Here is a 17387-nt window from a genome sequence, read left to right on the forward strand (position 1 = left end):
TGCCATGATAACTACAGCTGACTGTTTAACAATGCACACTATAAAATGTAATTCTATATGAAACAGCAAGTATTCATCTGATTTATGCAGTATTTTTAATGCAATTCATTTTGACTTTAGAGATGAGATACTTGTAGAGTTGTACACAACAACGAGGGTCATGGGATATATTGAAAATATACAGTATGACAAGAAGAATGTGTTTCAAAAACGATCACAAAAACAAAATAATGATGAGTGACTGAGTTGGTTTTAATCTAAATATAAAGTAGAAACTACTAACTCAAGATAAAATATTAGGATTGCTTGTCGGCACTGTAACAAATCACTGAAGTATTAGGTACATTGTAACTTAACATATTAACTCTTGGCAACTGTGTTTGATAGCATTAATTGAATGATTACATGGATGAAAAAAAAAATGACACTTCATTTGATTTTACTTCAAGCATCTCATGTACTAATTCTTTAATATTCTACATTTAAGATGTTCATTATTCTAAACAATCTTCATATACCTACTGAAATAGTGCCAATGTATCTTGAACTTCTGCCAGCATCAAAATATGAAAACTTGGGGCAAAAAGTTACAACTTCAACTCTGTACTGCATTATCAAATTTCAAACCTGAACTCAAAAACAAATAACAATAACTAAATCATTAAGGTTCTTAAAAAGAAAAACTGCACTTGACTTGTCATAGTTACATTATTCTATTCACATCTGTCTAAATCTTCAAATAAGAAACTAACAGTGTTTTGTTTCATCTATCAAGTGGCTACCAATACAACTGTATTAAAAAAAAAAAAAAGACTCCCTTGGAGAAACTTGTGTCTTGCATCTTCAGCTACCCTTTTAGATCTTGCTCCTGTGTGACTTGACCCTATGCACTTCATCTTGACAAAAAATAGAGGTCCAGAGATGCAGTGTGGATAGACATGTATTCACTGAAGGTAATGCAACTGTGCTGACTAAGAGTTGTATGTTTAAATAAGTGACATGCTACTGAAGTTTGAAAAGTTTGTCACATGTATTACAATGCACTGCATGATTATACTTTTGAAATGCCGATGGAGTTCATTAATCAGCTTAAATTAATGATGCTTACCAATCCAAAGTGTGCTTTAACTGCACAGTGGTAAAATACTCATGCACTATGTAGCACACATGGTGATGTATTACACAGTGTGGTAGGGAGATACGCATTGATGCAAATGTTCAAACCAGAAGGTATTTTCGCTTTTGTCAGTGCCAACTACAACGAGATACATGTATGTATGACCCTAATATACTTTGAGGAATATGGATATGCATCTATCCAGTACAACTCATCAAGTGGAAACATACAAAAGAGTAGGCTGACTAAACATATGTAAAGAATATTCACATATAAATAAGTGTTACTTACAACACACAGGCATTCATTTACATTATTTACACATGATATAGATACAACAGTCTTCCAATATTACATATGTAAGCTTTTCACAAATGCTTCAAATCAATGTAAAAAAAAAAACAGGAAAAAAAAAAACAAATGAACAGTACAATACAGCTGGACAAAGTACAAAATCTTATCTTAACATGATGAAAATAATATTCTATGTCACATTGTCACCGCAAACAAACTTTTCACACATTGACCATTTTTGGTAGGATGCATGCTCAAGGCAAAGACAGTCCATTGTCTGGGAAAAAAAATACATCTCACAGACAAATTGCTGCAATATGCCATGAAGATGACAATAACAGGCAGGAAGAAATTGAAAATGAGTAGACTGTCAAGGGAGACAAAACCATTATCTAGTTACATGACAGAAAATATATATATTAAAAAAAAAGACAGATACATAACATACAGCACAGACTAACTGCCATATTTGAGTTTGATTTCATCCAAAAAGAGCAAGCCATTGAGACTAGAAACCTGTTACAAACAAGACAGAAAAGGAAGATAATCAAAAATGATTCAGAGATAAAGAGTGCAATGTGTCTTCATGGCAATTGCAGGGTGTCTTGTTGTGATACTAAAGACTGGACTGATCAAATCATCTTGAATAAAAAACAAAATTAAAAAGTTACACAACTAAAATGCTGGTTAAATGTCCAATCAAACATATTATACTTACACAATGACATACTTATTTATTAAAGTAGATGTAGTTGATTAGCACACAAAGTTACATAAAAACAGGAAGGGGAAAAGACCACCCCTGCATAATACGAGCTAGATTTCCACCACTCTGTTTTTCATCTACTAATGTAGCAGCCTCCGTTACATTATGGCAAGATGATTTGGGTGAGCATAAAATTGGCAAATCATAATCAAATGAAAACTTTGATGACATCAAGATGAATTCATGTTTTCCAAACAGCACATTATGAAGTCATCACCTCCATCCTCTGCTTTATCAAGATACACTTCTGAGATACCAGCTTGAGTAGATAACATGATTTTTTTTTTCACTGCAAACATCTTCAGCTATGGTTAAAATTCCAATAGTTTTAAGAATGATAAACATTTGGTGCTACAGTGGGGCTTATAATATCCTACATCTAAAGTCCTGAGGCTATATGCTGGTTATAGTAAACACTACTCATTTATTGAAATATTACTCAGTATACACTTATTGCTCAAAAATATAACGTATGCAATGAATGAATGAATGAAAAATGAATGAATAAACAAGATTAATCTTAAAGCAGTTTATGCCAAATTCTGCATTTAGATGAAAGGGGTATGCACAACTAGTTCCAGAAACTACAGGATACAAGATGTACAGGCTTCTCTTTATGTCCTTTTTCTAAATAAACATTAAGGAGCTATTCAGTAAGTAAGTGTTTCTTATAGAAGGGTGAGGATTTACATGATGTAATAATGATTATTACTAGCAATAAGCAACTGAAAGCCACACACACACACACACACACACACACACACACACACAAATCATCAAAATTGCATTTCTTCAATCATAAAATGTCAGTTTGCTTTACGCATTAGCAGACAGCATTACAATATCAAGCAGAGTAAGTACAGCGACATAATCTTTTTTCTTTTAAAGAGAATGCTAGCAATTAAAAAGTACATCCCAAAAATGTAATGTTCTTACAATTATGCTTGTGGTGCTCTTGGATACTGCAGATTCTGTATGAAGGAAGCCAGAAACTACGCACCGTACAGAATGAACAAACGTGTAGTATTGAAAGCCTACACCACAGCTGCTACATTGTAGATTCTCATCGTAATCTGCCAGCTGTTACATGTATGTCTTGCCTTTGAATCATGGTGTAAACGAAGAGTTTCATAACAGTACAATTCCAGACTACCAGTGATATCAAAGTGCTAAAGAGAGTTGATTCTGCCATGAGGCACAACACAGGTCTGAGTTCGAAGTGGTAGCACTGTAAATTCCCATGCTGATGTCAGAACAAAGAATATAATAAAATAATTGTTTATCCATGCTGATTTCTTTACATGTTAAGAACTCTTCAAACAAGCAGATGGAGCAAATAACACTCAAACTCATTTACTCAAATTCTCATGAAAATTTAGGTACTGTGGGTACAAAAGCAGAACACGCATATTTTGTGATGCAGCAACATGTCAGGTAGCAATGTACAGCTGGATACATGCGGAACGTATGGACAGGACTGAAAGCTCCCATAAACTACAAACCACATAACACCTGCCTACTGTACATTATACTTTCAATGCATGCTACAAGAATATACAGCATACTCGGATAAATCTATCACATCAACATGATTTATGGAATAAGTGTACATTGTACACTGTATAGTCTAGCACAACAGAGCACTCTGAAACAGGTGTAACGATAAACAAAGCAGAATATCAGTGTTTTAAACATTGTGCTCGAAGTCAGCGCAATATTGAAATTCATATCAGTGGCAGGCCCTGTATGGAGTCCCAAATCATTTGTCATATTGATTCTCAAATGGCAATCATTAAATGTGCCAGCATTCTCATGCAACAGCATTCTCATGAAACTCCTTTGCATTCTTACTGAGTAAATGCATGCAAATGGTTGACTCTGATGGACAATGGTGACATTTCAATCATGCAGCAAATGTCTGCATATCTTCATCTTTTGGCAAGATCTCGCACTAGTAACATCAAACCTATGTTAAGGTATTTGTTAATTCCCCACAAAACTTACGTAAGCTCGATAACTCAATTCACGTGTAATAACCTGACAGTACAATACAGCAGCCACTGTGATACAAATGAAGCTCACAGAATTCATTGACAGTCAGGTTTAAGGACATCTGTACTGTAAGGTGAACAGAGCATAGTACATGTACAAATATGAGCAATTTTACGCAGGAAGGGTTGCTGTATTACAAACTAATTAACTGTAAAACCAGAAACATTTGGGGCACGAAACTTTTGCAATTTGGAACCCGCAGCCTCTTTGGCAGCATGAAACCTTCACTAATTGCCGACTGTGGTGTTGCACAGCTGTGTACTGGCCTTCGATGCTTTGTGTCGACAAAAAACTTTTGCATGCATTCCACTTCTGTGAATATTGGCTCCTCATAAAGTTTGCAAAAGTTTCATGCATGCAAAAATTTATGGCTTTACAGGACATATGTGTCTTGCATTTACAACCTTCTTTTTTAAGAACTCTTCTCAAATGCATCATAAATACAACACTGTTGAAGTAGAAGAAACCAAAAGAAAGGTGAACCTAAGAGATAACTGGAGCAAAAGCAGACATACTTTGTAATTATGAAAGAAGTATAAAAGAAGTTATGACTGAGCGAATGTCAGGCAGAAACAGGGAGCTATGAGAGGAAAGTTAGTGCAATTCTGCATTAAACTCAACTTGGAAGTTGTGTCCCTATGAATTTCAGAGACAGAGGAAGGCAACACTTTCACACAACTCTAACAAAATGAATTTAAAATAAAAACAGAATGAATCATATTCCTGTTGTTCTGCAGACTTAGCAAATGGTGAATACTCTGCAAGCAATGTAATACACTTGTGAGAAAAGGATAGTTATGTTGAAGAATCAGCGGGACATAATATTAAGATGACTTAAATAGTAATTGAACAGCCTTGCATCAGAACTATATTTCTCTCAGGAACTGCATTTTGGTCAAATTCTGGCTGATCTGCTGAAGTAAATGAAATACACCTTATTGTATATCTACAGGGTCACTGACCTCTATACGCACAATTCACTTGTCTAGAGCAACATCAGTCGCTTTTAAAACAGTTGAAATAAAACCATAAACAGCTAGTTACTGTTAATAAGTTTCTCTACAGAAAAAATTATGACACATGTGGGACATGCTGAACAGCACTGCAGATAGAGTGCAAAACATTCTAATATTCCAGAAGACTTTGCGGCGGAGGAGACCAGCAATTTCTAATGACAGACATATGATTGACAGCTATAATGATTTGCATATTAAAACAATAAAAATTGCACATGAAATAAAGAGCCCAATTTCCGCCCTTTGTCAGGTCCATCAGTCGTCTCACTTATCTGCCTTCTTGCTCTTGCTGCCCGACCTGTATCGGAAAGACAGAAAAAAGAGAAAGGTTTAAAGATATCAAATAGACCACCTGTGAACACGAGTTCTCCAACATGTAGAATATTCTGAAATCCTTAGTTTTTAAATAAAATGCTGTGCATTCAGTATACCCTTAAAGGCTTAATTTACCATTGGCAGATTAAACAAAAATTCAGCATTAGTGCTTTAAAATAGTTCTAAAATGTGAGTTAGGGATAGAAACAACTACTGAAAAAAAATTTTAATCCATATAATCGATGTTAAGTATTCCCACAAAATGTGAACAATAATTATAATAAAAATGTTTCCAGACTATTTGAAAAATCGTCTACAGTTATGGTTTATTGAGATAAATACAGATATCTTCTTATATTTTTAATAGGCTTTATTGCAAAAAATTGATATAGTACGATGTTTTGTGATACAACAGACCTACACATATGCATCAAATGTGATGTCTTGAAATTTTTTTAAATCACTGCTCCCAAAGGTAAACAGCACCTAATGAGTATCATTGAAACACTGAAGTACACGTAGTAAACATCAGAGCAATATACCAGTATGGCAATGACTGAAAATTCTTTCACTGTAAAGTTTTTGTACAATGTACAAAGTTGTGGCACTACTACTTGTACATATGTGACCCTGCACCTCAAAACAAACAAAAAGTCGCCAGACATGAATTTTTAGTTAAGATCATATTCTGAAATAACAGACTTTAAGCTTTAAAATGATGTATAACTCAAATCAAATGGACTCTCCTAACCTATCCAAATATTGGAAAGAAAGCACAAACTCAGGAAAAGTGTGTACTGAGAAAAGAGGCTCTGAAGTACAGTGTCTATTCAAGCGCTTAATCTTTTCCAAACCGTGCTGGCTGTGCGATGAATGGGACAAAAAACAGGAAGTAAACCACCAGAGTAACAACAATGAAGGAATTATCAAATTAAAGTGAAATTAAGCATGCCTCATTAACACATTCTGTCCATAATTAATGCCAACTTTCAAAGCAGTAGCATTATCCTTGTAAAAGTTATTAGAGTTGAAAGTGAAGAGTGTGGACAAGGTTTTTCAGAAATGAAAAAGGGATTCTAAAGACACACGTAATCACACTATTCTACCAAAAATGTTCGAGATAAACTGCTAAAAAACACACTTTCTTGCCCGTTTTATGATACCAAATTTGAGCATAATGTAAAAGAAGACCCGCTCTTTCAGAAAATATGAAAAAGTCAAGTTCGGCTAGGTTGACCCATTTCACTTATTTTCAGTCCTCACGCAAAATCAGTGTGTGCGACTTTATGTTCGTTTTGAGGTGCACAGTCACATATTAACAATCATATTAACCCATTAAGGACGAGTCCCGAGTATACTCGTGCAGGCGTCTATGGGAAATGCGTGTTGTAGCAAATCAGGCCGTCCTCAATGGGTTAAGAATAAATTTCCTGGGTGAAAATGATATTTCACAGGTTAGAATACAACACAGTGTAGACACACTCTTTTTTTCTTTTCTTATTTTAAAATGAAGGGCTGGTGATTACAATCAAGGCACTGCTCCTCCTCAACCTACACACACACAATATCATACGATGAATTTTTACACTCAGAGTGTCTATGTATCATGGAAGCTCATACCGTACTATTGTCAATGAGTCAAGAAACCAAAGATCATCCAGAACCATTGAATTTTGGCACAAGAGATCCATGTGAACAGTAAGATTTCAATCACTTAAGCAGTCATCTGCTATGTAACAGGCCCTTAGTGATAAAATCAATGACATTTGTTTCACTTTAAAATCACCAGAATCAATGATAGATTTGTGTTGCATCACATGTTTTTAACCTGTCTTTCCAATGTTCATCTTTACCAACACTCTAGCAACAATATCTCGAGGGAGGGCATACACATTTTGTATACACTCCCGTAAGATAATGCTGCTATATTATAAGGTACCAGTAGACAGTTCATATGGTGATAGAGGAGTCTTTTACATTAAAGCTTACTTTTTCTTGTTCTTAGGTGATGTGGACTGAAACATGCTGGAGGCTGACATGAGGTTCTCAATGTACTGGCCCAGGACCTGGTTCTCTGACTTCAGTTTCAGGTTCTCCTCCTTCACTTTGTCCACTCGCAGGGACAGGTCTGGGAAATTAGGTAAAATACAGGACATGGTTTACAGTGTATGTGATACGTATTGCATGACCTTGAGTGGGTCGAGAATAACCTGCAAAGACAGTGGCACAGCATTTGCTCAGTGCAACAATTGCTCTGGTCTTATTTTCCCCAAGGACTTGTCCAAGGACAAGGCTGTGACAGGGTTTAGGTTTAGTTTGATGTGAGGATTAGGATTAAAGGACAAGTTCACCTTCATAAACATAAGGATTGAGAGAATGTAGCAATATTAGTAGAACACAATCATTGAAAGTTTGAGGAAAATCGGACAATCCGTTCAAAAGTTATGAATTTTTGAAGTTTTTGTGCAGTAACCGCTGGATGAGAAGACTACTGCAGTGTGTGAAAAACTTAGATGTCACATGCGTACAACAATATAAGGAAAATATAAAGAGAATTTCACAAAATTTCATCTTATGAAAAAAGTACACATTCCCCCGACTCGTTACCGACAAATGTTATGGGTAATATTATTCCCCCTGCCTTTAGAAAGAGGCAAGTCAAGTGCTCTTTTATTATGCGAAAAAAAGTGAAAATATGTTGAATTTTCTTTATATTTTCTTTATACTGTTGTACGCATATGACTCACAAGCTGTAGTAGTCTCCTCATCCAGCGGTTCCAAAACAGAAATTTTAAAAATTCATAACTTTTGCATCGATTGTCCAATTTTCCTCAAACTTTCACTGATGTGTTCTACTAATATTGTTGCATTCTCTCAATCCTTATGTTTATGAAGGTGAACTTGTCCTTTAAGGTTGGGGGTATACAAACGATTTGTGGGTAGAATTTATGTTTAGCTTTCTAATAGCGCGCAGACATTCCATAGCCATGGAGCAATTGTTGTAGGAGCAAATGTTACGGAACCCGCAAAGACACACGGGGAATACTAATTTTCCTGTCCATAGATACTGTGTATGCCATTATGGGTGAAATTTGTGCACATTTGACTCAATGGCAAAGAAAGAGTTTAAAGGACAAGTTCACTTTCAGTGACATGTGGGTTGAGTGAATGCAGCAATATTAATAGAACACATCAGTGAGAGTTTGAGCAAAATCAGACAATCCGTTCAAAAGTTGTTTTTTTTTTCTTTGAAGTTTCTGCTCAGTCAAGGCTGGATGAAACTAGAAATATCACTTAAGGTGATTAATACCCCCGCCCCGTGACGACAGTCTTACCCAAGGAATGATCTTTCCTTGATCTTCTGCCATTTAAATGCCGTTACCATGGCAACGCAGCTTCCGACACGTCCGAAAAATATGTCTTGCACATCTTCCCACCAAGACTATTGTGTGTGCCACATTTCATAAGCTTTTGTCAAAAACTGAGGAAGTAGTTCAATCCACAAGATCTTTCCTTGATCTTCCACCATTAATATGCCGTTACCATGGCAACGCAGCTTCCGACACGTCCAAAAAATATGTCTTGCACATCTTCCCACCAAGACCAATGTGTGTGCCACATTTCATGAGCTTCAGTCGAATACAGAGGAAGTAGTTCAATCCGCAAGATCTTTCCTTGATCTTCTGCCATTTATATGCCGTTACCATGGCAACGCAGCTTCCGACACGTCCGAAAAATATGTCTTCCACATCTTCCCACCAAGATCAAGGTGTGTGCCACATTTCATAAGCTTTGGTCAAAAAACTGAGGAAGTAGTTAAATCCGCAAGATCTTTCCTTGATCTTCTGCCATTAATATGCCGTTACCATGGCAACGCACTTTCGGGTACTGTCAAAAAATGCGTCTTGCACATCTACAACCAAAGGCACACATCTGTGCCAAGTTTCATGGAAATTGGGCAAAAACTGAGGAAGTAGTTTGCAACACAAAATTTTCCATCATTTTGGCTCATAATATGTGAGCTGTTACCATGGCAACATACTTTTTGTCACTGTCAACAAATGTGTCATGCTGACCTATATCCTAAGACAAACATTCAATATGAATTCCATGAGAATTGGAAGAACACTGATGAAGCAGTTTTGCCATGAAGCATTTTGCCCTATATTTTACCAATAACATGCCGTTACCATGGCAACGCACTTTTTGCCACTGCGGAAATATGTGTCTTGCACATTAACATATTCAGAGGAACATCTGTACCTAATTTCATAAAAATTGATCAAAAACTGTGGGAGGAGTTCGCGACGCAAGATTTGTACCCATTTTTGCCCATAATATGCCGTTACCATGGCAACGTACTTTTGGGTACTGTCAAAAAATACGTCTTGCACATCTACAACTAAAGGCACACATCTGTGCAAGTTTTATGGAATCGGTTGAAAACTGAGGAAGTAGTTCGCGACGCAAGATTTGCAACGGACCGACCGCCCGACCGCCCGACCGCCCGACCGACCGCCCGACCTACCGCCCAACCGACCGCCCGACCGACCGCCCGACCGTCCGCTGATTCCTATATACCCCCTTCAAACTTCGTTTGGCGGGGGTATAAAGACTACTATTGACCGATTCTGTGACGCGCTATGTGTATTTTTGGCATGGGCAGCGCCATACTGGGTGTATCATCCGACCCCCCTCCACACTCCCCCACCCCTCTCCCTACATTAGCACGCGCGCAGAATGAAAAACTGCGTTAGCCAATGGGCGTCTTGTACTGAGTGCGCGAATGCTTGCTAGTGCGCGAACCTTTGTTACAAGTGCGTGATAAACATGTTGCCCGGGGGTGGGGGAGAGCAGGGGGGGTCGGCTGATACACACCGATACACCCACTATGGCTGCGCCCTGTGCCGTAAAATGTCTGCTGCCCTCAACCAACCCGAATCGGTCAATAACTTGTGATGTCACATGAGTACAACGATATAAAGAAAGAATAAAGAAAATTCAACATATTTCCATTTTTCTCGCATAACAAAAGAGCACTCGACTTCTCTCTTTCAGAAGGCAGGGGGAATAATATTGCCCTTTAATAACATACGTCAGTAGCAAGTCGAAGAAATGTGCACTTTATTCAAAAAGTAAAGTTTAGTGAAATTCTCTTTTTATTCTCCTTATATTGTTGTACGCATGTGACATCATACTTAGTCTTCTCTTCCAGCAGTGACTGCGCAGATACTTAAGATATTCGTAACTTTTGAAAGGATTGTCCAATTTTCCTCAAACTTTCACTGATAATGCGTTCTACCAATATTGCTGCATTCTCTCAATCCTTACACGTGCATGTATATGAAGATGGACTTGTCCTTTAATGATTCATCATCTCTCTTCAGTGAGAAGTATTAAAAGGTGGTTGGGTAACTGTCAGCAAAGTTATGCCTACTGTACATGCAGGTCTACATACTGCTTTGCAGTCTACATACACTGCATGTATCATGTGCATCGGTGGATTTAGCAAAAACAACATACATTATATATACAGTTGTAGTATCTTATTGTACACAAAATTTGATAGAACATTTAATATGGCATAAACCCTAATTCTTTGAATTTGATTTCATGATTTTGGTTAATTCATGTCATCCTGCTATTCAAACCAAATTTATAGCACTGTGTTTGAACATATCAATCCAGCAAATCAAATGTCATCATCTTCAATGTCCCTGAAAAATAAAGACCAGCAGAGGTATTCAACATTCACAGATCGAAAGAGCATGCAAGGAGACACTTGGGTGTTGCAATGTATCTCAGTGGGTAAATGTAATTCCCAATTCAGGAAGTGTCATAGATAATCAATATGTCATGTCAAGTCATGAAGCGACATTCAAATGCACGGGAGCCTCCAGCATTATCAGGTTTAAGTTAAAATTTAGCTGCTCTACCAGAGAACACTGCTCAGCATGAGCACACTTGACAACAATAGTGTACAGCTGTATGTTTAGCTCTGAACAAACTGTCAGGTTAGGCAATGATTATTTGAAGTAAATAAGAAAATTGCTCCTGCACTCAATAACACATGACAGGACATAACAACATGCCCATTCACTCAGGAGTAAACAATTTTTGCATAAAGCTTTGAAAATTGACTTTATTTGGCACCAGGGTACGTTTAAAAACAAACAAACAAACAAACAAACAATAATTTGGCTGCAAGCAGCACTGTCAATCTCCAAACTGTGCATGCCTTAACAAGGACAGAAGTGCCACTCCAGGCACCCTACTGTGAGGAGTTGCATCATGGGATTGACGAATATTTTTCTACATGCCCTTAACATGCAATACGCTGGGCAAGTAATTGTGAAGGTTTAAAAAACAAACAAACAAACAAACAAACATAAAAAAGAGGGACCTATTTCTGCATCATATAAAGGCAGATTGTGAGAGTAATAATGTTGCTTTCTCCACACTAAAAAATGAACAGCTTTCGCATCACGTTGCAAAAATCAATAAAGAAATAATAATTGTGAGTGTGTATATGAGTGTGTGTGTGTGTGTGTGTACTAGAACTGAACCAGCTACAATGACTGTGAGGACTGCCATATTACCATCCAGAGTATTCTGGAGTTCCAGGACCTGACAGATGAGTCTTGCCTTCTCTTCAGCATCCTCCCCGTCATCTGCTGTACAGTCCTTGGCCCTGTTGACATCAGAGGGAAGGGTAGCCGAGTCTATTTTCAAAAGAAATGAAAAGAAAACATTGCACGATATCAGAGTATTAGCCAAGTAGAATACAGAAGAGATTTTTCTGTAGGAAGTATACAGCATTTCAGTGCGTTGTAATCACACCTGTATACATGTGACTTCTTTTAAAAATGTTTACTGTTTTCTACATCATTATCAATATTGATAAAAAGCAATCATCACAAATCATCTCAACTACTGTACAACGGTATATACAGCTTGTAAATATATAAAGGAAATGGAAAATAAAAGCAAGAGTATTGCACCAAAAATAAAATCAACTGAACAAGCTAAACTATGCAAGGTGTGCAGCTACAGTAAAATATGAAGATCATACATGACTCTCCTACAATTTGTATTCCATTATACAATCCTTCTTTTTCCCCCCGACAGTCTTGTGCTGTACAGGTCAGCCATGTATCCTCTGCTACAAAGTTGTAGTCTTGGATGACTACAATAGTCACAGCTAGGTTGTACATACATTGACCTTGGCTTGGTATACCCTCTACAAAAAAAGAACAACAAAAAAGTGTAACACAAAGTTATGAATATGAGTACCAAATGAGTGCAGTGTAAATGCATGTACAAGGTGGGATGTTCACAGTAAATCATACGCTTTCCGTTTTGTAGCTATTATTCAGTGTACAATTACAAATGTAATTGTGTATATGCTCATACACTTTGTACAAGGTTTATTTAATAGACGCTTAACTGTAACAATTAGATTATGTGTGTATCATCGTTTGTTGCGTTATGTACGACTTGTACAAGGTATGTGGACACTTGTGTAGTGTACTGCTACTGGTACTGTATACAGTAACGTTACAGGTTACAGGTGTGTTGACTGTGTATCAGTAGCATGTGTTCAGTATCAACAAATTCAAATAATTACATGACCAGACAATTGAGACATGTTTACAATCACCATGTTTACAAGCCAGGCCCAGGTTTCATAATATTCCAATAACAGACTGTGGGAGTCTTCAGATGGTCTTCATGGGAAAGTGTTTGAAGCAAAAAACACCTAAAGGATGTAGATGGTTACAAAGATAGTGGCTGCTGCAGTAATCAGATGGGATGGATTACAACTGCAGGTGCCCTCCAACATACTGTCACTATTTTAAAACTGTAAGCTGTTCCCACCCAGGCCCACAGATTTTATAAAAAGGGAAGTGTTGTAAATACAACTACATGTATACTGTATCTGATGTAGAACTAGACCAATAATCAGGCCTTGATTCGGAGGGGGGGGGGGGGGGGGGTCGATTTGACGATAAGTAGATTTCTAAGTCTACTGTAAATAACTGACAATCACAGCATACAGCGTGACACGTCCAGTACTGCAGTAGGCCGGGCCGACCAGAAAAAAATACAATGTTTTTCCATGCAATGTCTTCACCATGTTCACTGAAAACTCACCGTTATCCTCTTTGGTCATATTCGACATTGCTCATAGATCAGCACAGCAGTGAAAATTCTGTTTTTATCTGATGATAAAAACAGGCAGAGCGACTTCTCTCCAATCGACTTCTTAGCTATTCTACGCGGATCCCTGATGGCTCCTCCAATCTTTTCAGCCCTGCTCAGAATTACACGTCTTCAACGTATGAAGACTCCGGCAGCAGATGCAGTGCGTGAATAAGTATACACGGACACGCCTATAGTGTAGAAATGAATGCTGGCGACGAAACAAGGCAGGATCAAAGCCTTAGACAGGAACAGCTTCCTAGCATCACAAGTTCACCACCCAAGTCCTCCTTTGCTTTAGCTTTCTCACTACAAGAAGATCAAAAGTAAACGTTCAACTGAACCAATGTTGATTCAGTTATTTTTGAGAAGTATCGGTCATATGTTGGTTCTGTATTACGCCTATAATATACCAATAACGTACAGGACATCACCATGTACATACATTTGCCGCAGAGGGCGATATGTGAGGTTCATGCACAGACAGTTCATTCGAGTACAGTATTGAGTACTCCGTAGTTTAGCAGTCAAGACTCAACTGGTGCCATCAATAACATCTCTGCATGGAGCGAACACAAGAGATTTACTTTTATTTGGACAATTTTGTCGCCGGAAATCACATACTTTTTGACACCGTTTATCTGTAATCTTGGTTTAATTGTACTTTGTGAAGGTAATGAAGACTTATAAGACATAAGAGTGGATTCTATAAAAGTGTAGCATGTGAGTTTTACAAATATAATTTGCACTAGTATAATATGCAGCACGAGAAGACACTACAACTCCTTTTCAGTTTCTCTCCTTTCATTTTTTTTTCAGAATCTCTTCCTAGAATCTCTTATTCTTACACTCTCTTTCCATGGCCACTCTTGTCCACGTTTTCTTTTTTACTGTATTTATTAGCGATTTTTTTCAGTATGCTTTCAGCATAACTTTGCTAATTTTGAAAGCAGAGTGTGTATAGAGCTGTTTAATAGATATAATACTTCCTCTTCCTCCTACATCAACTGCTCTTTTTTTTCTCTCCCCCCCCCCCTCTCTCTCTCTACTTGTGTATTATTTGAATTCTTTTATTCTTTCTTCCATACAAAAAAGAGTGTGTACCAGGTACACATCAAACGTCATTCAATAATTAAATGCATGGATATAGGTGTTGTACATGTATCATGCTTTTATAGTCTCATACTATTTTATTCAAAATAAACATCTTCACAATATTATAACTATTTTTATGTATAAATAAAATGAGACCATTTAGTTTCAATACTTACTCATGACTTCAGTGTGAAACTGTAAATGTATTCATGTACAGATGACATTTCCTACAAACAAATACAGTTGTGGTAATTATAAGCAGGTGAAATTTCAACAAAACGATAAATCTGATATAACAGTCACATGATACACCTGCAGCGTTTCAAGAATACAGCACACTCCCATTACAACAGTCTTCTGGACCGGCATTTTTCTTTCGTCATATCAAAATTTCATTACAGTCAAACAATTCAGCGCAAAATAAAGATGCACTGCAGATGATAATTTTGGGACCTGAATTTTTACTTCGTTGTATGACTAAGAATTTCATTATAACCATGTTCGTTATGAGGGGAGTGCAATGTATAAAAATAGAAACACAAAACCGTAAAACACAGAATCAGGGCTGCCAACACCTATCACTATATCAAACGCTGAGACTCAGAGGTTTCATAGAGATACATGTATCAAAAAGATGCCTTCATGTTACTTACATCTCCATGCTTATAACAGTTTTCAAATCAGGAAGCCGTACGCTCTTGACATGACATGATAAGTTATCTAACTATTTTCAGAGATAAACTTTCAAAATTAGGAGACTTGGCAAAACCATTGATTAATTCAGCACTGTCTGAAACAGACATACATGTATTACACTACTACAGCTCTTCATCTACATGTGTATAATTCAAACACAGGCAAGTGTTTCAAACATTTTCCAAATAATGGTATGAGAATAGAAAATACATGTGCACTGTACCTCTACCAAAGTAATATTAAATGCTAACACTCTGGGCTTCTAATTTTAAGGCAAACTTTCCATGGCACCCTTAACATGAACGGAAAAGTGTTTTTTTGCCTTTCTTCCTCACAGATCATTTTACTTCACATTAAAATGTATCATCCTCCATGAACTAAATTAATTTCATCCTTTACTGTGCAATAGACACAGTGATTGAGACCCATGCCACTGGTAGCAGAGACTCCAACTCTCCCGTTTTCGACAGGAGATCTCCCGCCGAAAACCCATTTTTGCAAAATCTCCCGTTCTCCCGCTTGAGATTTAATTTCTCCCGCCCTGGCTCTGTGTTTCCCGTTGGAAAGGATTTCATACTCATTGCTATTGTATGTTGAAAAAATAAGCCTTTGATAACACCAGAGACCATCTAGAACCCTAGGAACTTCGTGCTTCGCACACATCAACATGGAGTCTCCCGTTTGCTAGGGGTTTCAGGTGGGAGAATCTCCAGATCAAAAGGTGCTTTGGGTTGGAGTCTCTGTGATAGCAATGCACACACATCAATAAAGAACTGCCAAATTTCACAAAACAAGATCTGGAGGGTCCACGAGAGTTATTACAGAGATACAGAACATAAGTGCATCTCAACATGCGAAAAGAATTCAAAGGTCAGAAAGGCTTCTATAACTTGTCAGGATATGAAGAGATAGTTATGTTTTCACAGAGCCTGCAGGTGAATCAGGTAGACTTGGTAGCTCTGATATTCCCTACACGTTACAGAAAAAAGCAAAATATCACACAAATAGTAAATGGTCATGAGTGCAATACCCATGGTACAAAATTGAGGAGTAATCGACCAATCAGATAGCTACATTTCTCTTCGGTGTTGTATGTGTATACATAATGCACACAACATCATGTTTAAGATTTCTGAGGAGTTTTGGTTCATCCACTCCTCCAATTTGTTTTAACTTTTTAATTGCCATGGTATAAACCCCCTGTGTGCCACATTATTCTGAGACTGCAACAAAGTTATGCTTTGTGAAAAGGTTCTGTTTTTCAAACGTATGAAGCTTTTATTCATTTTTGTTACCCTGGACATTATAAGGCGTAACGTTGGAGAGGAAATGCCACGCTTTGTTTTTTACGTAAATTGCATGACAAACCCGTGATTGCTTGTGATCACCAGTAGCTACATTATTGCAAAAGCATGATTTTTTTTTTGCACACAAAACAGTGACAGAAACTTAGAATCTACTTGCAAATCCAGTAGGGACACCCATTGATAGTCAATCACCACATAAAATATTAAAGCTACACGTGAAAGGAATGGAATCACAAGAAATGCGTTTATTGTACTGCGCGGCATTTGGCGATTTATCGATCGGTTTGGGCGGGTTTTTGCTTTTGAGCAGAATATTCGATGTTGGCTCGCCGTTGACTGAGTTGGGCGGGCGAACGTGGCACATAAAGAGTTAATTAATCTTTTCTGTGCCAATGACTCAAATGCGAACAAATTTCACAGACAACCCTAAGGACAGGGTATTTATGTAAAATGTGCATACAAAGCTGTAGTCTGTAATATTAGTACAGTGATACTACATAGCTCCAATGAGGAGGTAACGTACCCTT

At 37.4% G+C, this 17387-nt stretch overlaps 1 protein-coding gene across 1 annotated transcript; it reads right to left on the reverse strand.

Moving 5' to 3' along the window:
- Positions 1-3269: 3269 nt before the first annotated feature.
- On the reverse strand, positions 3270-14173 carry LOC139729251 (short coiled-coil protein B-like). The gene is made up of 4 exons (XM_071640182.1): positions 13715-14173; positions 12160-12282; positions 7550-7688; positions 3270-5543 (listed from the first exon to the last, which is right to left on the reverse strand). Exons 1-4 carry the CDS (start codon positions 13740-13742, stop codon positions 5510-5512), a joined length of 324 nt encoding a protein of 107 aa, XP_071496283.1. The 5' UTR covers positions 13743-14173; the 3' UTR covers positions 3270-5509.
- Positions 14174-17387: the final 3214 nt, after the last annotated feature.

The sequence above is a fragment of the Diadema antillarum genome, unplaced genomic scaffold (genome assembly GCF_040938485.1).
Source record: "Diadema antillarum isolate AM-2024a unplaced genomic scaffold, OU_Dant_1.0 seq00000229_RagTag, whole genome shotgun sequence".
NCBI classification, from domain to species: Eukaryota; Metazoa; Echinodermata; class Echinoidea; order Diadematoida; family Diadematidae; genus Diadema; species Diadema antillarum.

What these genes read in the sequence shown, in the direction of transcription:
- LOC139729251 (XM_071640182.1), bottom strand. Translation starts at nt 13,742, where the DNA reads ATGTCGAATATGACCAAAGAGGATAACG. An exon ending in TATGACCAAAGAGGATAACG is followed by an intron (nt 12,283 to 13,714) that starts GTGAGTTTTCAG and finishes TTTTGAAAATAG; the next exon opens with ACTCGGCTACCCTTCCCTCT. An exon ending in ACTCCAGAATACTCTGGATG is followed by an intron (nt 7,689 to 12,159) that starts GTAATATGGCAG and finishes CTAATTTCCCAG; the next exon opens with ACCTGTCCCTGCGAGTGGAC.